At 65.6% G+C, this 20,664-nt stretch overlaps 1 protein-coding gene across 4 annotated transcripts in view; it reads left to right on the top strand.

The window, feature by feature from the left end:
* NFIC (nuclear factor I C) overlaps positions 1-20,664 on the top strand; it is a 39,859-nt gene that overhangs the window by 5,770 nt on the left and 13,425 nt on the right. For all 4 annotated transcript variants that reach the window (XM_082297958.1, XM_082297957.1, XM_082297960.1 and 1 more), the window contains exon 2: positions 13,436-13,967. In XM_082297958.1, the coding sequence (XP_082154084.1) occupies positions 13,436-13,967 (532 nt within the window). The remainder of the gene's footprint in view (positions 1-13,435; positions 13,968-20,664) is intronic.

Raw genomic sequence — 20,664 nt, 5'->3', positions numbered from 1 at the left:
AAGCCAGGCATCCCGCCAGGGTCTGGTCGGAGACCCTCTTCCCTCTCCCAGGCTCCATACTAGGGGTGCAGAGCTGATTTTGGGATGGCAGAGGCAATGCACCCGCGCTGCCTGACCGAGAGCCGGCGGCCGGGCACGGACCTCTGCGTGTGCCATTGTCAGTGGCTCAGGATCCGAGGGGAGCGCCTGGCTAAGCTGGCCTGGCACAAACCTCGGTACCGGTGAACTGGCACAGCTCAGGGCCTGGGGATGGAGCTGGGCTGCCAGAGGCGTTGCAGCCACGTGGCACGGTCACAGCCACATCTCCAGGCATCCGAGGGGATCCCACCTCTCTCCAGCCGCAACCGGGCTCCAGACATCACTCGGCTGCCACCACTGCTCCAGGCACGTGGCTGGAGCAGGGAGCTGCCTGCTGGGCACATCTCATGGGGCATCCTTTGGCAAGCCCCCTTCCCAAAAAGCGCCGGGATTTTTCAGCGCCGGTGCTCGCCCCCTCCACCAGTAGCTCTGGCGAACTGGTTTCCAGCCGGGAGCTCAGATCGTCTGCCAAAGGATGGGAGCAGCAAGCCGGGCATGGCGGGGGAAGAGAGGGAAGGTTGCAACACACTTTCAATTCTCCCATCTGCTGAGTATTGTTTGGGAAAAACAATGAGGCTGTTCTTTAAATGCAACCTTCGGGAGATCCTCGCTTTCCCCGCGGCGCCCGCCGCGCTGTGCCCGCCTGCCCTGGCGAGCCCTGCCCCGCTGCTTGCGCCCGCTGCTCCTGCCTGATCCCATCTTAAATCCTCGCCCGGGAAACACAGATCCTGTTTTCAGTGAGGTTTCTGAAGCTGGATCGGAGGGCTGGAGTGGGCATGCGGGGAGGTGGATGGGATAAAGCCAGCTGCACGAGGGGCTGCTGGCCGGCGCTAACGCTGTGCTGCTCTCCCCCTCATCACCTTGAACTTGTCTGGGGCTTGTGCAGTAAATCAGCCACCCCTTTCCGAGGTACCTGCCGATTCCTCCCCTCCCTGGGCAGCTTTGCCCTGCCCACGGTTCCCTCCCTGACCGTGGTTCAGGTCCCTCGTGCCCGCAGTTCCCTCCGTGCCAGGGCAGGGAGTGATCCCACCGCGTGGCCAGCGCTGCGGGTGTGCGCACGCCTTTGCAGACTGCTGAACAAAGCCCAGCTGCCAGAGCCCAGAGCACTGCCCGGAGCTCTTGGAGCAGTTGGGAATAGCTCCCTTTGGCGCTTTTCTATTCCCCTGAGCCTGGGAGGGCTGGGGATGGATGCTGGGAGCCGTAGCCTGATCCTGTTTTGACCCGGCGGTTTTCCTCCCTTGCAGGGGTGGCTGTGGCCAGGGCAGTGCTGGCATGGCGAGGCTCACTGGGCAGAGGAACCATGGCAAGGGCCAGCCCAGCCAGCCACGCTGCCCTTATCAAGGCACAGCAAAGAGCGAGAAAGGCGGCTCCCCAAGGAGCCCTGGGCAGCCCTGGAATGGGGAGCTCAAGAGCCCAGGGGAGAACTGCCACGGTGGCACCAAGGGATCTGTCCCGACACAGGGCTGTGCATGGCGGGGAGGCTCCGAACAGGGATTTGGGACTCACAGGGAAAGGGAAGGACAGTGTCTCCCACCTTTGGAGGTGGTGGGGGCAGGTCCCTGCAAGGCAGGGCTCCGGAACGGCCCTGGGACAAGGACAGCTTGCCCTGTCTGCTCACCGGCCTTCCTTGCCCGATGCTGCCTGTGCCAGCCATCCCTGTGCCTGGCCCCTGGACGCTTCCCTGCAGCCCAAGGGGTGCTCATTGTCCCCCCATCACTCCCGTTGTGCCTGCACCTGTTCTAGCCACAAGCCAAGCCCTTGGTGGCAGGACGGGGATGGTGACGGTGATGGGGAGCATCCCCAGAGTCCCTCACTGGAGGGGAAGAAGGAGAGTTGTGGGGGAGGCAAAATCCCTCCCTGTGAGGCTGGCACGCTGCCTGCCACCCCCGGCCGTGCTGTGGCTCCTCTGCGCAGGGATGGCAGTGCCAGCACTGAGCATCTCTGAGGGGGATGGCTGCCCCTGGGAGGGGGCTGGGGGGGCTCCTGTCCCCATCGGTCCTTGCACCCAAGCTGGGAAGTGCGGGCAGGGCCCTGGGGTGGCAGGGATGTGCTCCTTAGGGACCCATGGGGAGAGGATTTCTCCCACAGCACCTTGGGGTGTGCCGGGCAGGTCGAGGCAGGGTGGCGAAGGTGATGGGAGCAGCCAGGGCATCAGTGGGTGCTGAGCCCTGCCAGGATCATGTGGCATTGCTGATGACGTCCCCACAGCATGGCTGAGGGCTGCCAGTGGGGCTGAGTCTGAGTGGGGCAAAGCTTCATGGTGGGCCAGGAGTGCCCAGTGCCAAATCCTCATGGATTTTCAGTACCAAAGTTCTTCTGGATGCACCAAATTGGTGCAGACAAAAGCCTGAGCTCAGCTTCCCTCCCTGCCCTGGCAGCCGGACACCCTGAGATCTCACCCTCGAGGAGGGTATGCAGACCCCTGGGATGTGCCAGCTGCAGGGAGGGGATGCACAGGGTACCCCCGGGCATCCCAGGGCCTGGCTCGCACCCGGGCGGGCAGCTGGGCTCGCCATCCGTCACGTCGGCCCTGGGCAGGCATCCCCCGCGGCCGGGTGCTCTGTGCCAGCTTGGCCGGGACCCAACGCCCTGCGCCGGCCGCCAAGACCCGGAGCTTCCCAAGTCCTGGAGAGGAGCTGGGAAAGGATCCCGTGGCTCAGGTGCGGCAGCGCTCACATGCTGGGGGACCTGGGGCCAGCCACTGCCAAGGATTGATTTCTCGGTTAACTCACCACTGCTCTAAAAGCGCATTAATCCTCCTTCCCCGGCCAGCAGCCAGTGCTGAGCAGCTTTTGGGCGAAATCCCCAGGTCTGGGCTTCGGGCTGCCTGCCGTGGACGTTGCCCTCCCCACCACCGCCACCGCTCCAGCAGCACTGCCTGGCACGGGAACACCAGGATCCGGCCCTCCTGCTGACCCCTCTTCCCTGGGAGCTTATTCAAGTCCATAGCCAGGTGGATTTTTTTTTTTAACTGGTGGTTTTATCTTGTTTTTTAAGAAGGCTCTCGCTCTCCTTGCAAAGGGCCCCTGCATTCCCTTCACGGGGAAACGGTATTTGACCGGCTGTTGTCCAAAAAAAACCCCCAACATGTTTCTGATCACGAAAAACCAAGAAATATTTTTGCTTTCAAAGGAAAAGAAAAAAAAAAGCCCATGAGGGAGAAATGTTGATTTTCCACCCAGACATTTCCCCTTTCCCCAAACCAGCCCCGAAAAAGAGAGGCCCCACTGCTCCCTCCTCGCCCTAGGATTCCATCCTGGGCGTACAGTCCCGCTAGGGGCACGGTGGATGTCACCCAGGGCTCATCTGGGTGCTGGCGGCTGGTGGCAACACCAAGTGTGTGCCCCCCTCTCTGCTCAGACCCCCTTTTCCAGCTGCTCCCACACTGCACAGGCACGTGGGGCTGCGGGGAGGACGGCGAGCGCCGGTGACCTGCTGGCTGTCCCCAGGGAGCCACCCATCACTGTGTGCTGCAGAGCCGCCGCCGCCAGCCCGCCTCGCCCCGCTGCCACAGGCGACGAGGCCGCTTGGTCCCACGGTCGCCTGGCGGGAGCTGTGATGTGTCGGATCCTGCACCCCCTCCCACCGGCCCTGGCTGCTGCCCAGCGATTTGGGAAAGCGAGACGGCGCGGGCTGAAATGTGACCCCCGCCACGCTGCGCCGCAAAATCTCCTTTAGTAACCTGTGCGCCAGGACAGCGAGCGCGCGGCGTGAATACCAATGAGGGGAAAAGTGCCGAGTAAAGGGTTTTTGATGGAAATGGCATCGCATGAGAAAGAGAGCGGGAGCGAGAGGGCGAGTGCGCGCCCGGAGCCTGCGCCGCGCACGGGCACGGTGGGGCACACACGTGTGCGCACCTGTGGCCCGCGAGGCTGGAGGCTGAGCGTGGCAGGGTGCCAGGGTCGTGCCACCCCGGCGAGAACGGGGGCGATGGGAATGGGGGTGATGAGCGGAGGGGGCTGCGAAGCAGCAGTTGAGGGGACGCACTGCAAGGGGTTGCCACGGGCAGCGTGTCCGCAGGGGCCGGGGCACTTCCGTGGCACAGCGTGGCCCTGGCCAAGGGGAACGGCTCCCGTCCCCCGGCGCAGTGCGCTGCTGATCAAAGGCGCAGGCGGGGAGGGAGCGGGCCTGTGTGAGCAGCGCCCTGGCCGCGCGCCACCCCACCTTCCCGCTCCGCTCCCCCGGGAGTTTGTTAAACAAATTTCTCTAATTGCACAAGCCAAGGAGTTTGTTGGAGAAAAAAGCCGGGGAAATTCCCCTCCTCTGGGCCACCCCTTCCCCGCTTCCCCCGGGGCAGCCGGCGCAGAGTGAGCAGGTCCTCCCCACGACCCCCGGCTCTGCGGGAGGCTGTGACCCCGACGCCTGCGGGGCGCAGCTGCGGGCTGTCCTCATGTCACCCCTGCCTACGCAAGGACGTCCCCTGCTCGACCTCTTCGCAGCCGGGTCACACTCATTCCCTCCCGTCCAGCCCCCGGGGTCAGACCCTGTCACCTAACGCGGTGACACCCAGCACCGCCGTCTGCCCTTCCCGGCTGGCGTTCTCCATCGCTTGGCTGAGCACCCCTGGAAACGGCCTTTGTGAGCCTCCCGTGGGCAGCCCCTGACATCGAATCCCGTCGGATTAGCGAACGTACGGGATAAAAGCCTCGGCTTGGCGGCAGTTCTGTGCCGGGTGGGGGCTGAGGCGGTGGCCCTGCCAAGAAGGGACGATGCGCGGCCGGGTCCTGCCCCGGCTCCCGCTGAGGTCATGGCTATAGATAGCCCGGGAGGGCGCAGCGCCGAGGGCAGGATCCTCGTGCCCTTGCCAGCTGCACCGAGAGCCCTGTGGGCACCCGCTGCCTGGGAAGAGACGCTGCCAGGGCGCTGGGGCTTGCTGATGGATGGGTTGGCTGGGCCAGCCACTGACCATCGCCAGGTGACAATCTGGTGCTGCGGGCTGTGACCCCACACCTGCAGGGATGCTCAGACCCAGCCACTCTCCATCCTCCGTGGTGAGTGGGGTCCTGCAGCCTCCGCTGACACAGTGACCTGGGGTGGCTTTTTCCGTTCCTCCCCACCACGTTTCCTTCTTCCTCTGCTCCCGAGCAAAAGCCAGGCTGGGGCACCCATGGGTGCAAAGCTGCTGGGTCAGGGAGTGCAGGGCCAGGGTTTGCCCCCTCCAGCCCCCCAGTCTGGGTGCAGCTCAGCTCCCCACAAAGCCAGGCAGGCGTGTGCCCAGGGTGCCCCCGCCAGCCCCATGGGGCCCTGGAGCGCCGGGGTGGCTGGGGAAGGCGTTGTTGATGAGGGCACTAAAAATAGAGTGGGACTGGGATCTTAATGGGACTTTGTGGGAAACCTGGAAACATTTTCTCATCCCCATAAATGAGTCCAGATGCATTAACGATGACTGCATCGCATCCTGAGGTACCGCCGGAGGGAACCGGGACGCGCTCACCAGCTTCCTCGCCTTGCGGTGGGGAATTGGTTGGAGAGAGGAGTCACATTGGTTGGAGAGCAGCAGCCGGGGTGGAGCCGTGACCGCTGTATCCCATGTGGGGACAGGGACTGGAGCTTGCCCAGCATCACCTTGGTGAGGACCTCAGTCCCATCCCATGGTCTCTGTTGCCAGTGCCCGTGGGTGCTCAGAGCTTTGCGTGCGGCGGGCAGCGTGCAATGTGCACGGGTTGGTCACGGCACTGCAGCCCCGTGAGCCTTCTGGAGCCCCCAGGCCCTGAGGTGGCCAGTGGGGGGAGGGTGGGGTGATGCAGGAGGGCCACCAGTCCCAGGGCCAGCGGTGCTGGTACACCCCAGTGTGCCCTGCAGTGGCATCGAGCTGTGGGATTGGGCCTGTCGAGGGGTTTTTTCCTGTTCCGTCGCAGAGCTGTGACTGGGGTATTGGCTCCCGAAGTGCCCGACCCCACTGGGGGACCTTGGACTCCCCCAGGGGATGGCTCAGGGCCAGCCTGGGCAAGTAGCCCAGGGCGGGTGGCTGTTGGAACCCACGTCACGAGGCAGGTTGGCACGGCCGTCTCCGCGGTATGGCAGTGTCACTCAGCGGTTACAGCGGCAGCCCGGGAGGCAAGGGCAGTCCCGCCCTCTCCTCAGTTTACATCCAGGTGGGGAACAGCACCCGGCACGGGAGGAGGGCACTCGCCCCCTGCCCCAACCCGGGCTGCTGACCCATCACATGGGGGACAAGGGGACCGGCCACAGCCACCGGCCTCCGTGCCGGGCACCGCCGGAGCCCAGCGTCCCGAACAGAGTCCCTTTGTGCAGGTCAGCCCCCACCCACTTCTGTCTCTTGGGAGGCATCCAAAACCCTCCCGAAATAGGACCCAGCCGGGCTCAGCCTTTGAATCTCCCCAGGAAGGCTCTGCTGAGCTGCTGAAAGCGGATGAACACCCCCCCTTCCACCCCGTTGGACCAGTCCCATCCTTCAGTGCTCGGGATGTAGGGCCTGGCCAGGCTCAGAGGTGACCCTTCGGGGACACGCCCAGCCCCTTTGACCTCCAGGCACCACCCCGTGCCTCAGTTTCTCCATCTCTCTGTGGAGGGTCCTGGCAGGTTGTCCCGAGCACCCAGGGAGCCGATGAGATGCTGTAGGAGGGGCTGAGTCTTTGGCACATCCATGGCACAGCAAAGGCACTGGGGCTGTGGGGGGGGCCATGAACTCTTCACCTCCAGGGCCCTGGGCTGGCCGATCCTCCTGCAAGGTTGCCGATTCCACAGCAAAAGGCCGGGGCTATTTTTAGCCACTGACTTGCTCCAGGGATTGGATTTGCAGCGGAGTGAGCCCCGCAAGCCCATCACAGCACTGCCCATCGTGGGGTGCAGAGATACCCCCAGTGCCAATTCCCCCAGCAGGCACCCCCAGGAGGGAGCTGGGGACACCTCTCTGCACCCCTACACCTTTAATGGTGCGTGATGGAGGGGAATTAATCCCCCTCAGAAAGGCCAGGACAAAGCAGGCAGGGCTAAAAATACGTTGGGAGGGAAATAAAACCTCCTGCGTCAGGGGCTAAAGCCGGGCTCAGAGCCCTGGGCCCGGCCCGGGGGGCTGGAGGGACCCTTTCTGGTGGTGGCTCCTCCCCAGAGCAAACACGGTGCTGCCAGCCCCAACACATCTGCCTCAGTTTCCCTCTGTGCTCCTGGGAACATCCTCCGTCCCTGGGTCACACCCTGGCAGCTCCCAGGCGGAGACCCTGGGATCTGGGACGGGCCAAGCGCTGGGTCTCAGACACTGCAGCCCCTGCCATGTGCCAGGAGCAGGGATGTGGGCATGGGCCACCCCCAGGGCCCCGCGCTGAGGCAGGGCAGGGTGGAGGAGCTGGCAGTGCCAGGACCCGTTGGCAAAGCTTTTTTTTTTTCCAGTTCCATAAAATATTTCCCTTCCTTGGAGCCCCAGGGGAGTTTCGGCTGGGAAGCCACGTGGCTCTGGTGCTGCTGGCCACGGGATGCTTCCTAGGGCGAGGGGACGTCTCCTTGGTCCCCCCGGTGCTGCTTCCAGACCTCTCCCAGATCTCAGCAGCCACCGTCGCATCCTGCCTCTTCTGTGGGCTGGCCTGGCAGGTGACGTGCCTCAGTTTCCTTATTTTTGGAAAGGCAGCGCCTCACCCTGGGGGCAGGTGGTGTCACCCTGGGAAAGTGGCTGAGCCGTCGGCTCCCAAACCCCAAAGGTGATGCACAGAGACGGCACCTGGGGAAACTGAGGCACCTGGGGAGTCCAAGTGACTCTTCAGGAAGGCAGCGAGGGGCTTTGGGCTCTCACACTACCGAGTCTTCCTCACCAGAACCCTCTTGACTCCTCCACCACCCAGTGCTAGCCGTGTTGCTGCTGGATACCATCCCTGGGGCATCCGTACCCCTCCCTGCACGTTGGGCACGCTGCTCCCCAGTTTGGGGTGCATTTAGGAAACCCGGGGACCGGCAGTGCCAGTTGTTGCCGGGGTGGGGGTGCACGCAGGCAGACCAGAGGCGGTGCTGGGCACGGTGTCGGGGCACGCAGTGTGCCGCCGGAGAAGCCCCCTCCGGCTCCATCCCACCTGGGCCACCCCCAGCTGCCGTCTGCGGGGCGGGCTGTGCTGGCTGGCGGGGGCCCAGGCAGCGCTGGCACCGGAGCCCGGGGCTGCCAAGAGAGCTGCTTTTCTTCCTGCTGTTTTCCAAAGCAACTGGCAGGTTCTCTGCCGCCGCGGCCTCCTGTGACCCGCGGCCTCGGCGCGCTCCCCGCGCCCCCGCTCGCAGCCGCAGCACCTGCGAGGGCGAGCGCCGGCACCGCTCTCGCCCCGGCACGTAGGCGCGGGCAGGTGGGCACCGGCCCGGCACCCGGGGGCGGCGGGGACCTGCCTGCTCCAGGGTGGCTCAGAGGACCCGGCGGGGCGTTTGTGGGCAGTGCCAGGTGTGGGGACCCCAGGGCGGCTCATTGAGGAGTCACCGCAGTCCCGGCTGCGTGGTGAGCACCAGGGGCTGTACGAGCCCGCCCACCCCCTCCTGGGCTGGTCCTGAGCGGGGCTGAGCATCGCGGCAGTAAATGAGGGGTGGGAGCCCCTCTCTGCCGCATCTCTGCTCACCCTTCCACCAGAACCCGTAGTGGGAACAGTCCAGCCCACCCAGAGCCCCCAGCCATGTGTGGATGTCGGCTGGGGGATGCTCTTGGCTCTGGGAGGGAAAAGAAGCCACAGGGTCTGGAGAGAGGAGCTGCGAGGAGGTTGCACGGTCTCCTGCCTTCACCTCCACCTGTGCCAGGGGTGCCAGCCAGATGCCCTGGGCGCCGAGGCTCCGTGCTCCGGCGTGGGCTGCAGAAGGGGTTTTGCAAGTGAGGGGCTGGGTCAGCCAGGAGCTGGGGGGGGAACGTGGCTGCGACAGAGTGTTCTGCCCCACGGGCAGCTATGTCGGGGGGCCGGGAGTGCACAAGCAAGGCCAGCACAGCTCGTACCTCCCCTGGGAGCCTCAACTGCCCCCGTGCCCCCTCGCCGCCCCGCCGCAGCGCAGCGCTGCCGCTCTCCCGGGCCGGGGAAGCCGCGTTCCGATGCGGAGCAGGCCAGGACGCCCGGCCGCGCCACACCGGCGAGCAGCAAAAATTATGAATAAGCTCTTGTTAATAAATACTTTATGATGAATCCAAATAGATTTCCTCCTCTGGAGCAATTATTGTAAAATGGACTCTAATAGGGTGCAGGGCGGCCCCGGGAAGGGCTGGGTGCCTTTCAGGGCCTAAGTGCCTTCTTCCATCCCCTCTAATGAGCACTTCCCAATCATTTGCATCTGTCTCGGCAACAGGTCTCATTACCAGGTTAACTCATTACCCAGAGCCGCTTCGGCAAACAGTTATAAGCGGCTACCGGAGGCTCCGCGGTCCATGCCAAGGGCATCTGCGGGCTGTGGCGAGGGGAAAGTAAGTTCCCGCTGTGCCCCTTTCAGGTACCGGGATTTTCAGGATTACCGGAACCTCTGTAGTCGCATCCCCTCCCTGCCGCCGCGCCAAGGCTTCCCATGGGGGCACGGAGCCCGGCGCCCGACTTGCCAGCCCCTGCCCGGGCTCGCAGGGCCGCGGGGAGCGGGACCTGGCAGGAGCGGCGGCCGTGGGAGCCGGCAGCGGTTCGGAGGTGTGTGGCTGCTGCAGGGGCGGCTGAGCATCCTTTCATGAAGTAAACGCTGTGTGGTCCGTGCAGGGCTGCGATGCAGCGAGGTTGTCCCGCGTCGCGCCCTGCCCGCAGTGGGGATGGCATCCCGCTGCTCCCCGCAGCCGAGGCCGTGCTGGTGGGGAGCAAAACCGACTGCCGAGGTGTCTGACCCCTCCCGTCCCGCTCCTCCTCCTCCGCCCCTCACCCCAGCGCCTCCCCCGTGAAAACTGCTCGGGAATTTCCTGAGGAAACGTTGGTTGGTTTTGTTTTTTTTTTTCATTGGAAAATTCAGGCTGTTTCACTGAGCCCGACCTGTTTGGACAAGGCGCTGGAGCGGAGGATGTTCGGAGGGTGGCCAGCCCATGCTGCGGTGCCCGTGCCAGGTGCTGTGTCCCTGCGTGGCACAGAGCATCCCCCCTGCCCCAGGGTGGAGGGTCCCCGGAGTGCAGAGCCCCGGTGCTGCCGAGCCGGCGGCAGAAGCAGGGGAAGAGGCAGTGCCTCAGCTATGCCCCTTCCCACTCCCTGGCGCTGCCAAACCCTGGGCTGCGGAGGAGTTAATCCTCCGTGGTATGCCCAGCTCCACACAGAGCATCCCTCCTTCCTCTCCCCACTCCACCGCAAGACAGAGCCGGGCTTGACCCGTGCCTCAGTTTCCCCTCACAGCGCCTGGCACGGAAAGCCAGCGCTCCAGCAGCCCCTGGAAAGGGGGTGCAGGGGGGCCCGGAGCAGGGCCGGCAGCACCCGACGCAGGCGTGCTGCTGCCTCGGTTGCAGGGCTTTACAAGCCTGGGCTGGATGAGGCCCAAGGGCAGGCTCTGCTGCCAGATTCTCATCCGGAAATGCCCCGGGAGCAGCCTCGTCTGGGGTATTGCAGCACGTCTCTGCTTCCCAGCTCCGCAAAGGAAAAACAGCAGGAGAAACACTTAACCAGTCCTTTGCCGGCACTCGGGCTGCTGGATGGGGGGAACGGGGTGCGAGACTGGGACGGACAGACAGTGCATCCCTGCCTTCGCCTTCCCAAGTGGATCCGGTGTGCAGCTGGTTGGTGCCAGCCGGGATGCTGTGCCCGGCTGAGGGGCTCGCTGGCTGCACGGCTGGGGACGGTGCCCAAGTTCCGCAGCGTGTCCTCTCAGCCCCCAGCAGCAGCGTTCCCGTGTGGTTGTCCTGGTGCCCCCCGGCCGCCCTCGCCTGCCCTGCTAAAGCAGCTTAACCGCGGCATCGCGGCGCGGGATAAGCCGGGCGGGAGGGAAAGTTGGCGAGGGGCTGATTGGCTTTGGGTGCAGCTCCCGGCCTGCCGTAATCCCGGGCAAGGGGGGGTCTGCGATGGCTCCGGGGACACCGAGAGCTGCAGGGGCTCCTGCACGTAGCGGGTTTTTGGAGAGTCTCAGTTGTGGGTCCGAGTGAGAACTGCAAATTCTCGGCACCGTGGCGGGGGAGGCCACAGAAACCGGGGTTTGCTGCTGCTACCCTGGAGCAGAGCACCGAGCACCCCCGGCTCCTGCGGTGAGCACAAGCAGCACCCAAGGGTGCTGCCTCTCCCAACCCGGATAACCTGGTTCCTGCCACGCTTCCCTGCAGTGGTGCCTGGGGTGGCAGGTCCCAAGCGGGAGAGCAGGGATGGGGACAACGGCGTGGTGTCCCCCCGGCCCCGTGGCCAGCCCTGCCGCCGGCTGCCTGGGAAGGGTGGCGGGGCCAGGGGATGGCAGCAATTTGTCGGGCTCGTCTGAATAACCGGCCACCAAGGAAGATCAGCCGCCCACCGCCCCGGCCAAGTATTGTTTTTGGAACTCACTGCTGCTTTTTTCGGCTCCTGTCTTACTTTTCTTTGACCTTCTTCCCTGATTTAAGACACATGCCCAGCCCTTGCCCAGCTGCACTGAATTAGCGGCTGCTGCTGGGGAGGGAAGTGGGAACCAGACCCTGTGGCCGCCCCGAGAGCAGCCGGCGGGGACAAGTCCCCCAGGCAGAGACGGCTCCTCCAGGCAAAGAGGGGTTCCTCCGGCAGGATGAGTCCCCTGGGCAGGGACGGGTCCCCAAGGTTAGGAGGGGCTTGCCAGCAGATTTGGATCCCTACTGGTGCAATGGGCTCTCCAGGGAGGGGACAGTCCCCTGTCCCTTGTTGGGCATGGGAGGGACACCTGTGCGGTCACAGCTCTGGGTCCAGAGAGGGGCTGGTGGCTCCCAAGGGTGGCAGGGTCTGTGCCTGTGTCTGGGACGTTTAGGGGATTAGCGGGGCTGTGCCGGGGGTTGGGGCTGGCAGTTACTGGTGTCCGTGCTGGGTTCAGGGACAGTGGGGTCTGTACTGGGATGCCTGTGCCAGGACACAGCAGGGTCTGTGTAGCGGTCAGTGGTTCAGGGGACACCCAAGGCTGTGCCATGGGACTTGTGATGGCTGTTGGCAGGGTTTGTGCTGGGGTGGGAGTTTTAGTGTTAGTGGGATCTGTGCTGGATTTGGGAACCAAGTAGGAGTTAGCAGGGTCTATATGGGGCCGATCCTTGCCAGGAGCCTGTTTCAGGGGACATTGTTCCCTCCAGGAAGGGTCACTCTGGGACACAGCTGCTTCAGCCAGGGAATGGCATCGCTGCTCTGGGATGAGTGGGACCAGATCTGGAACACTTGCCCCATCCCACAGCCATGGCCCTGTCCTCTCCCAGCTCCTGCCCATGGCCACCTCCTCACCCCAGAGCAGCACTTGCCCTTGGCACCCTTCCCAGGCAGGGGCAGTTGTCACCAGCCACCCCCCTGCCAGCCCTGACACCCTGCAGCAGGAATCCAGCTGAGCTCCTTCCTCCTCCTCTGCCCCACAGTCATGAGGGACACCAAGGGCCAAATCCTGCCCTTGGGGAGCAGCTTGGTGCCACCCTGGCTATGCACAGGGATGTTCAACCCTCTGCCTGCTGCTTTCCAAGCTCTGCTGCTCCTCACCAGGAAGGCTCCCAACACCTTTCCATCCCATGGTGGGGTTGTGGGCCGCCCCAGCCAGGAAGCACTGATTTTCCAAATTGGAAAAAAAAAAAAAAGGATGCGGGAAGGAGGGGCCAGCGAGGGGGATGCATTTTCCTTGTTTTCTTTTTGGGGCCGGACTCATCCAGCAGCGCTCGCCAAATGGAAAAAGGCAGTCAGAGCACGCCTTGTGTGCCGGGCCAGGCGCCAGCCGCCGGGCTGGCTGCAACTGGGGCAAACTGGGGGAGTTTCTACTGGTCCGGAGGGAGTGGAGAGGTCCAAGGCACCCACAGCTCAAGCAGGAGCACCCAGCATGCTGCAGGCGTGGGGGACCCGGCACTGGGGTGTTGCGGTCTGGCAGCACCTGACGCCAGCACAGCGGCTCTGGTGGGCACGGTGTCAGCTGGGATTTCAGGTGGGATTTCTGCACCTGGTGGGAGCAGATCCTGGCATGCAGATCCTGCGAAGGGGAGAGGGTCCAGGTGCTGCTGAGGTGGCCACGCTTGTGCAGGTGCCTGTCCCCCTGTGGTACTGCTGGCTCCAGTTTGGCCCAGCCACTCCCAGCGGGTTGTTGGTCCGGGAAAATTGCAGCCAGTGGGATTTATGGAGGTCTTCTGGGATGGGGATAACCCTGCTGTGTGGTGAGGGGATCCCCATCCCTGGTGGGCATGTGCCTCTGCCACAGCTTTTCCTTCTGGTTGCACTGGGACGCAGTAGGAATGAGCCTGGCAGGTCCCCAGGGCTCCCCAGCCACCCCAGGAGGGAGCTTGGAGGGAGTCAGCCAGGAGTGACCCCCTGTCCCTCTGCTCCCACAGGATGAGTTCCACCCCTTCATTGAGGCGCTGCTCCCCCACGTCAGGGCCTTCGCCTACACCTGGTTCAACCTGCAGGCCCGCAAGCGCAAGTACTTCAAGAAGCATGAGAAGAGGATGACGAAGGATGAGGAGAGGGCGGTGAAGGACGAGCTGCTGAGCGAGAAGCCGGAGGTGAAGCAGAAATGGGCCTCGCGCCTCCTGGCCAAGCTGCGCAAGGACATCCGGCCCGAGTGCCGCGAGGACTTCGTGCTCTCCATCACAGGCAAGAAGCCCTCGTGCTGCGTCCTCTCCAACCCCGACCAGAAAGGCAAGATGCGCCGCATCGACTGCCTGCGGCAGGCGGACAAGGTGTGGCGGCTGGACCTGGTCATGGTCATCCTCTTCAAAGGGATCCCGCTGGAGAGCACCGACGGCGAGCGCCTGGTCAAGTCGGGCCAGTGCAGCAACCCCATCCTCTGCGTCCAGCCCCACCACATCAGCGTCTCCGTCAAGGAGCTCGACCTCTACCTGGCGTACTTCGTCCGTGAGAGAGGTGGGTGCTCGTCTGCCTGCAGGGCAGAGTCTGGCTGTGCCCTGCCACAGCTGGCTCTGGGGGGTTTGTTTTAGCTTTCCCTCCCCGTCTGTCCCATCCCCATCTCCAGCTGGGGACACTGTTCCTGGATGCCTTTCCCATTGCAGACCTTACAGTGCTTCCCTCTCTCCAAACTGCTTCTCGGGTGGGTGCCCCCCACCCTGGCCCCTCTCCCCCAGCCAGGACTGGTCCCAGCTGCCTGGGAGGAGGAGGAGGAGGCAAAGGTCCCTGAGGATGCTCCTGTCTCAGAGCATTCCCAGCATGGAGTTTTGGGGGTTAAACCAAGAGCTAACCCCACATCCTGCGCCTAGCTGAGGGGAGTGGGTGGGCAGCGTGGGCGGGGAAGGGACAGCCTGTTCCTGGTGCATCCCCAAGGGCTGGAGCTGGGAGAGGTCCAGCAGTGCCCATTTGCCATGGGCTACAGTGCCAACCCCTCAATGCCAGAGCAGGGACAGGAGCAGCGAGGCCGTCTGGGGAGGGGGCAGTGATAATGTTGGTGGGGGCAGCTCCTGCTGTGCCCTGAGGAGATGCTGGTCCCGGCCCTTCACCTGCCTGGGGGTCCCATGGGCTTGCTGAGAGAACTGGCTGCTTTCATTGCAGCAAGCAGGGTCAGACCTGCTCTCAAAGCCGTCGGTCGAAAGGGGGAAACTGAGTCACGGTGTGCGGTGCAGGCAGCAGGTCTCGGTTTGGGTCCCCGAGCCACCATCCTCAGCACTGCTTCATGTCACCTCCCTGCGTGCTGGAAGGGAAAGCTCATAAGAAGGTATTTTACCTGGGCAGGTTTGTTTTCCCTGGCTGGTGACATGCTGGCACAGACACTCTGCCAGCAGCTGGGGTCCCCCACAGACCCTGCCAACCCCCCAGCACCCCCAGGTACACAAGGGGCCAGGGGAGATGCTGTGTGACCCCGGGTGAGGGCTGGGCTGTTGCGCAGGGCTGGTTCACAGACAGGAGGGTCGGTGTCTTGCAGCCTTAGGGGCAATCAAGGGGCTTATGGCCACCTCTGGCCAGGCCAGGCTACCCAGGTGTGCAGGGACCAGGCAGTACCTCCTGCCCTTGCCCACAGCGCTTGGTGATGCCCCCCGGCTCCATGAGCCCACCCCCGTCGACACCATGGCAGGGGGAGCGTGGGACTGGTGGCTCTTTGCCTGGCACTGGCCAGAGCCCAGGGACAGACAGTGACACCACAGAGGCCACCTTGATGCCGGCAGTGCCAGCAAATCAGGTGCCAGCGTTGTGAATCATGGTGGGCACACGCTCTGCCCAGCCATCCGTGGGATATGCTGGGTGTCACTGGGGAAACTGAGGCAGGGCGGGCATGTGACCTCCCCCACTACCCAGGGGAGGGGCTTGGCAGGACTACCAGGCCCTCGTGGCTTTGGCGAAAAGCGAGGACACAGCCTCCAGCAGGGAACAGCCAGGACCAGACCCTGCCCCAGGGCCCAGGCGGGACCCCGGGCTGGTGCGGGGCACAAGTGTGGTTGCACACGCGTGTGTGGCCAGGACCTGCCGGCCCGGCCGTGTCTCCCGGCGTGTGAGCACGTGTGCTGCCAGCACCGCGTGCCTGTGCCCACGCCCGTGACTTGCCCGCTCCGGGGCAGCGTGGGACCCAACGGGGCCTGGCACCGCCGCTTCCCGGCAGGGCACTGGGGAGAGTGGGTGCTCTGCTGGGAGTGAGGGGGCCCAGCGTGCAGGCTGGGGGCTCTGGGTGTGCTGTGCACCTGGGCAGGGAATGGGGTGTCATGTACTGGGCTGAGACATGGCCATGCTGGGCTGAACTGGGATGGCGTACTGCACTTAACTGGGGTGCTGCATGCTGTGTACTGACTGGCATGGGGTTGCTGCATACTGGGCTGGACTGGGGGCACCCTGTGCTGGCTCAGCTGGGGGTGTAGTATCATACTGGGCTGGGGTACCCTGGACTGGGCTGAACTGGGAGCACCCTGATGCTGGACTGGGAGCCCTACAGTGGCCGAGCTGAAGGCAGGGACCAGGACCCCCACTGCATCTGCAACGGGGTCCCCATATGCCACCTGGTGTGCCTCACTGGGGTGCCATGCCGGCAGGTTCCCTGGCCATGCCGTGTCCAGCTGCTGTCCCCGGGAGGTGGCTGCCCCTCTGCCACCCCCCACCCCCCCAACGGCGACCTTGACCCCGGTGTCTGGGTCCCCAGCAGCCGCAGTCACCTGACTGTCTAATTGGGAACACAGCGGCTGTAAATACTCCCTGATAAGGCCTGGCAGCCTCTCACTTTCACTGTTAAGGTCGCTCTGCCCCTGGTTAAGGGGGACCAGGATGGGCCAGGAGCAATGGCGTGGGACCCCTGAGGTGCTGCAGGGTGCTGGGTGCTCGGCATAGCCCGGTCCCAGTCCACAGTGGGCACGTTCTGTCAGGCTGTGGCTGATGGGAGGGGTCTCTGGTCTCCCACCTTGGTGGGGAAACTGAGGTAGGGAGGGACGCGGAAGAAGCCACCACATCGATGGGACCCTGCATGGCACGGCCAGGCTGGTGACAGCACTCGAGGGGTGCTGGGGATCACTGTACCACCGCCTTGTGGGCTCAGTGAGCTTCTCCCTGCCCGACACGCTGCCCTCCTGCTCCCTCCTGCCGGCTCCCTCCTACCTGCTCCTGCCCGGCACACTGCCCGTTCCTACCTGCCCCCTCCTGCCTGATTCTGCCTCCTCCCTCCTTCCTGCTCCCTCCCGCCTGCCCGCTCCTGCCTTCTCCTGCCTCCTCTCACCTGCCTGCCCGCTCCCCCGAGCCACCCGCAGCATACCCAGCCCTAAGGAGAGGGGCCTGGGAGGGTCTCTCCCGCGCAGGGCCCCCCCCGGCCGGGCAGTCCCGGCTCCCCGCAGCCCCCGCGGCCCCCCGTTATCAGCCCGAGCACGTGCGCCCGCGCTCCCCCGCCCCCGCCGCCCGGTTTTGCCGATGTCAGCACAATTTCCCAGCCGCTGCTCTGGCAACGCCGGGGAGGGGGGGGATGGAGGAGCCCCCGGCCCTGCGCTCTCCATCCGCAGTCTGGGGCAGCTCGGCAGGGGCTGAGCGCCCGGACGGCTCCCCCAGGCCGATGCCAAGGGCGAGCTCTGCCCCTCGGCTCTTCCCCTTATCCTCGGCTTTCCGTGCCCCCGGGATGGGCAAACTGAGGCACGACCTGTGCCGGGCTGGGGGGAGGCCCCGTCCCGGCCCTGCCGGCCCGGGGATGGCCGCGGGGTGCAGGGAGAGCTGAGCGCCTGGGCCCTCCCCAGAGCAGCACCGGCCCTGCTCCCATCTTGCTCCCATCCTGCACCCAGCCCTACGACCACCACCCCCGGTACCTTTGGGGCAGGATAGGATTAGGATGGGTGCGGGATGGGTGCAGGGCTGGATGCAGGATGGGTGCGGGAAGGGCAGGGGATGTGAGCAGGGTTTGATGCAGGATGAGTGCTGGATGTGAGCAGAGCCGGTTGCAGGATGGGAGCAGGGCTGGATGCAGGATGGGTGCGGGATGGGTGCGGGGCTGGGTGAGGGCTGGGCTGTGCACACCGCAGTGGGGGAGGGGACGGCGCTGCAGCCCAGAGCTGGGTGTGCGGCGGGGGGGCGGGGGGGCTGGGGGGGAGCTCGGAGGTCGCTGGTGAAAGTCAAAAGCATTGCAGTAAAATGGTAATCAATCTCCCCAGCCGATGGTGCCAGGACCTTCGGAGCATTACGGAGAGATTCCTCCCAGCAGCTCCCGACGGCAGCAGCCAGTGGAGGGGGACATTGCCCCCCCCGCACCCTCCCGTCAGTGCTCCCCACCTCCACGGGCTCTCTTGCTGCACCCTCACCGTGGCGCCTCCATCCCTGTATCCCCATCCCTGCATCCCCCCGTTCTTGCATTCCCACGCTGGTAGCTCCCATCCTTGGACCCCATCCCCCCCAGGCTCCCAGAGCGGGGGAGAGGCAGAACAGGGGCAGTGCTGGCCCCTCACACCCTCTGAGGTTCCCTGCCCCCCCCCCAGCCATCATGCTCAGCGGGGCAGGGGTTGGGGCTCTGCCCTGCTGTGAGCTTTTCTCGGCAGTGCCCCCAGCTGAGCCCCCAGGCTGAGTGGGGTGGGAGCAGATGGGTGCCCAGGGCAAGCAGGCAGTGGGCCCCAGGGTGGCATCGAGCTCCTGGCAGCCCCGGCCATGCCTCCGCCAGCGGACAGCACCTGGGGGGAGGCGAGGACCCCCACGCTGTGCCAGCATCTGCGTCTCCCACCGCCTGGCAGCCCCTTATCTCCCCCCACCAGCCTCGCCGCTGGCTGCGGCGCGAGGCAGATGGCACCAATCTGCCGGGGAGCCCGTGCCAGGGCTCTCATCCCAGGCGCGCTGTGGCCGTGCCAGGCCGGCCGTGCCAAGCGTCTGCTCAGCCCCTCCAGATGGAGGGGCAGGCGTTTCCCTGGGCACCGCCGCTCCGCCAGCCCCCGTGCAAATATTTATTGCCAGGGTCGTGAGAAGATTGATGGGGTTCACAATATTTGGGATCTGCCGTTCACAGAGCTGGGCACCAGCGGGCAGGCAGGCTGGAGAACCCCCCCCCCCCAGCACACAGATGAACACGGGCAAACCCTCCCCCTGGTCCAGGTATCTCTACTCGCAGTTAAACAGCCAGGGAGGCCAGGGTTGAGGGGAACGAGGTAGGCAGAACCCAGCAAGTCCAGGAGGAGACCCCCGGGAAAGGGCACAAGTGTATGAGAGAGCAGAGAATCCGCAGGGGCTGGGTGCCTGCCCCCAGAGCTGCGTGCTGCAGAGGCGGGATGGGAGGGGGCTCCCCAGGGTGCCACGCCCCCGCCACCCCTGTCTTCTGCAGCGTCACTGCCCGGGGTCCCGCCGTTCCCGAGCCCGGCCCCGCTGCGAGCCTGGCGCTGGCACGGCCGGGGCGGTTTCCATGTGCTCGAGCTCTCCGGATCGATGTGCCGGCGACCTTGGGGAGGTCAGGGCTTCCCCGGCTCTCCCGCAGTGCGCCGAGCCGGCGGCGTGCCGGAGCCGGACGGCTTCCCCGCAGTGCCCGCTGCCAGCCCCGGCCCCGCGTCACCACTGAAGCGAGTTGCGCCGTGCTCAGCGCGGCGGCCCCGGCAGCGTGAGCGGTGCCTGCCGGGGACCTGGCACACGGTGCCACGTCCTGTGCTGCCGGAGGGGACAAGGGGCCAGAGCGGTTCCGCGCACCGTTAGGCACCCGATGAATAAAAGATGAGCGAGCTTCTCTCACGAGCACCTGCCGTCCCCCGCCCTCGCCACCCGCCGTCCCCCGCGCTGGCAAGCGCCGTGCCCTCCCCGGGGCCGCAGTTGCCATCCTGGCCGGGTGCCCGGCTTCGTGCTGCGCTGGCAAGGGACAGCTGGGGCGGCAGATGCCCACGGTGCTCTCTCCCGCCCGTGGCCGCGGGAGGGGGGAGAACAGACGCCGGCAAGCCCCCGGTGTGCCCCTGCACCCCCGATCAGGGCTGGCACTGCCAGTTGGGGCATGGGATCGGTCCCCTGTCACACTGGCCCCTGCACTGGGGTCTTGGCCCTTGGGAAGGGCTTGAGCCTGCTGCCGCAGCCCTGCGTGGTGGTGGTGAGGCAGGGGCTGGTTTTGGGAGAGCATCGGAGGGGCCATGGTGGGGGCCCATGGGACTCTGGGGGGAGGCTGGCTGTGCTGTGGGGCTCTGCCATGGGGCTGGGATTGGCAGAAAGATAGTGGCAGCATATTTCCCTTTCCCTGTCCCTGTGCCTTTTCCTTTCCCTTTCTCTCCACTTTAATTTCTTCCTTCCTTTCTCCCTCCCTCCCTTCCTTTCTCTCCTTTCCCTCTCCCATCCTCTCTCTTCTCTCCCACCCCCTCCCAGCAGCTGCACCCCCAGGTGCCCCCAGCTCAGGGCGCAGCGGCTGGATGCCAGCACCCCGCAGGGGAGAGTCCCAGGGAAGGGGGGGGGGCTCAGCCTTCCCTTTGTCTGTCCCACTCTCCCCATCCCTTTGCCCGCTGCCATCTGTCCCCGCTCGCCTCCGCGGGCGCCGGCAGCCCTGGATGGAGCCCAGGCCTGGCAGGGCTGAGCGAGGGGGCGGCCGCGCCGCCCGCCTGGGGGGGTTCCCCCCGGCCGCTGCCATCTCCCCGTGCCGGCCGGGGTCGGCCGAGGACAAACCCGCTCGCTCCCAGCGCCGCTCGCTCGCAGCCGCCGGCCAACGTGCTCGCGCCTCCCAGGCTCCCGCCCGGGCCAGCTGGCCGCGGCCGGCGTACGTGGCAGCGGGGCGCGTCCGTCCCCCCCGCCACCGCCCCGCCACCTCGGGGGATGCCTCCGGCCAGGACCTCCCCGGGGCTTCGCTCGGCAGAGGGAGGAGGAGCTGCCGCCCCCGCAGCGTTCGTGGCTAAGGCCCAGCAAAGTCGCCTCACCCCAAGGGCCCCGCAGCGCTCCGGGCATGGCGGGGGGCACCGGGGGCGGGGCGGGATAAGGAGTGGGGAGGGGGGGTCCCGCGCCCCGGCGCGCCGGCCGGCCCGGCTGAGCCAGGATTTACCCGGCACACGCGGCGGTTCAGGGTATTATATAAAGGAGGTTACACAAGCAGGACTGTTCCGGGTTTATGTAAGGGCCACCCCAGCCTGGCGGCAGAGGGATGGACGGTGGGACGGGCAGCGAGGCGGGCAGTGCCGCTCGGACCTGGGGATCGCTGTGAGACTGGGACGAGGAG

The sequence above is a fragment of the Coloeus monedula genome, assembly GCF_965178545.1.
Source record: "Coloeus monedula genome assembly, chromosome: 27".
Taxonomy (NCBI): Eukaryota; Metazoa; Chordata; class Aves; order Passeriformes; family Corvidae; genus Coloeus; species Coloeus monedula.
Note: the sequence above shows the minus strand (reverse complement) of the source record. Positions and strands in the feature narration are given on the sequence as shown.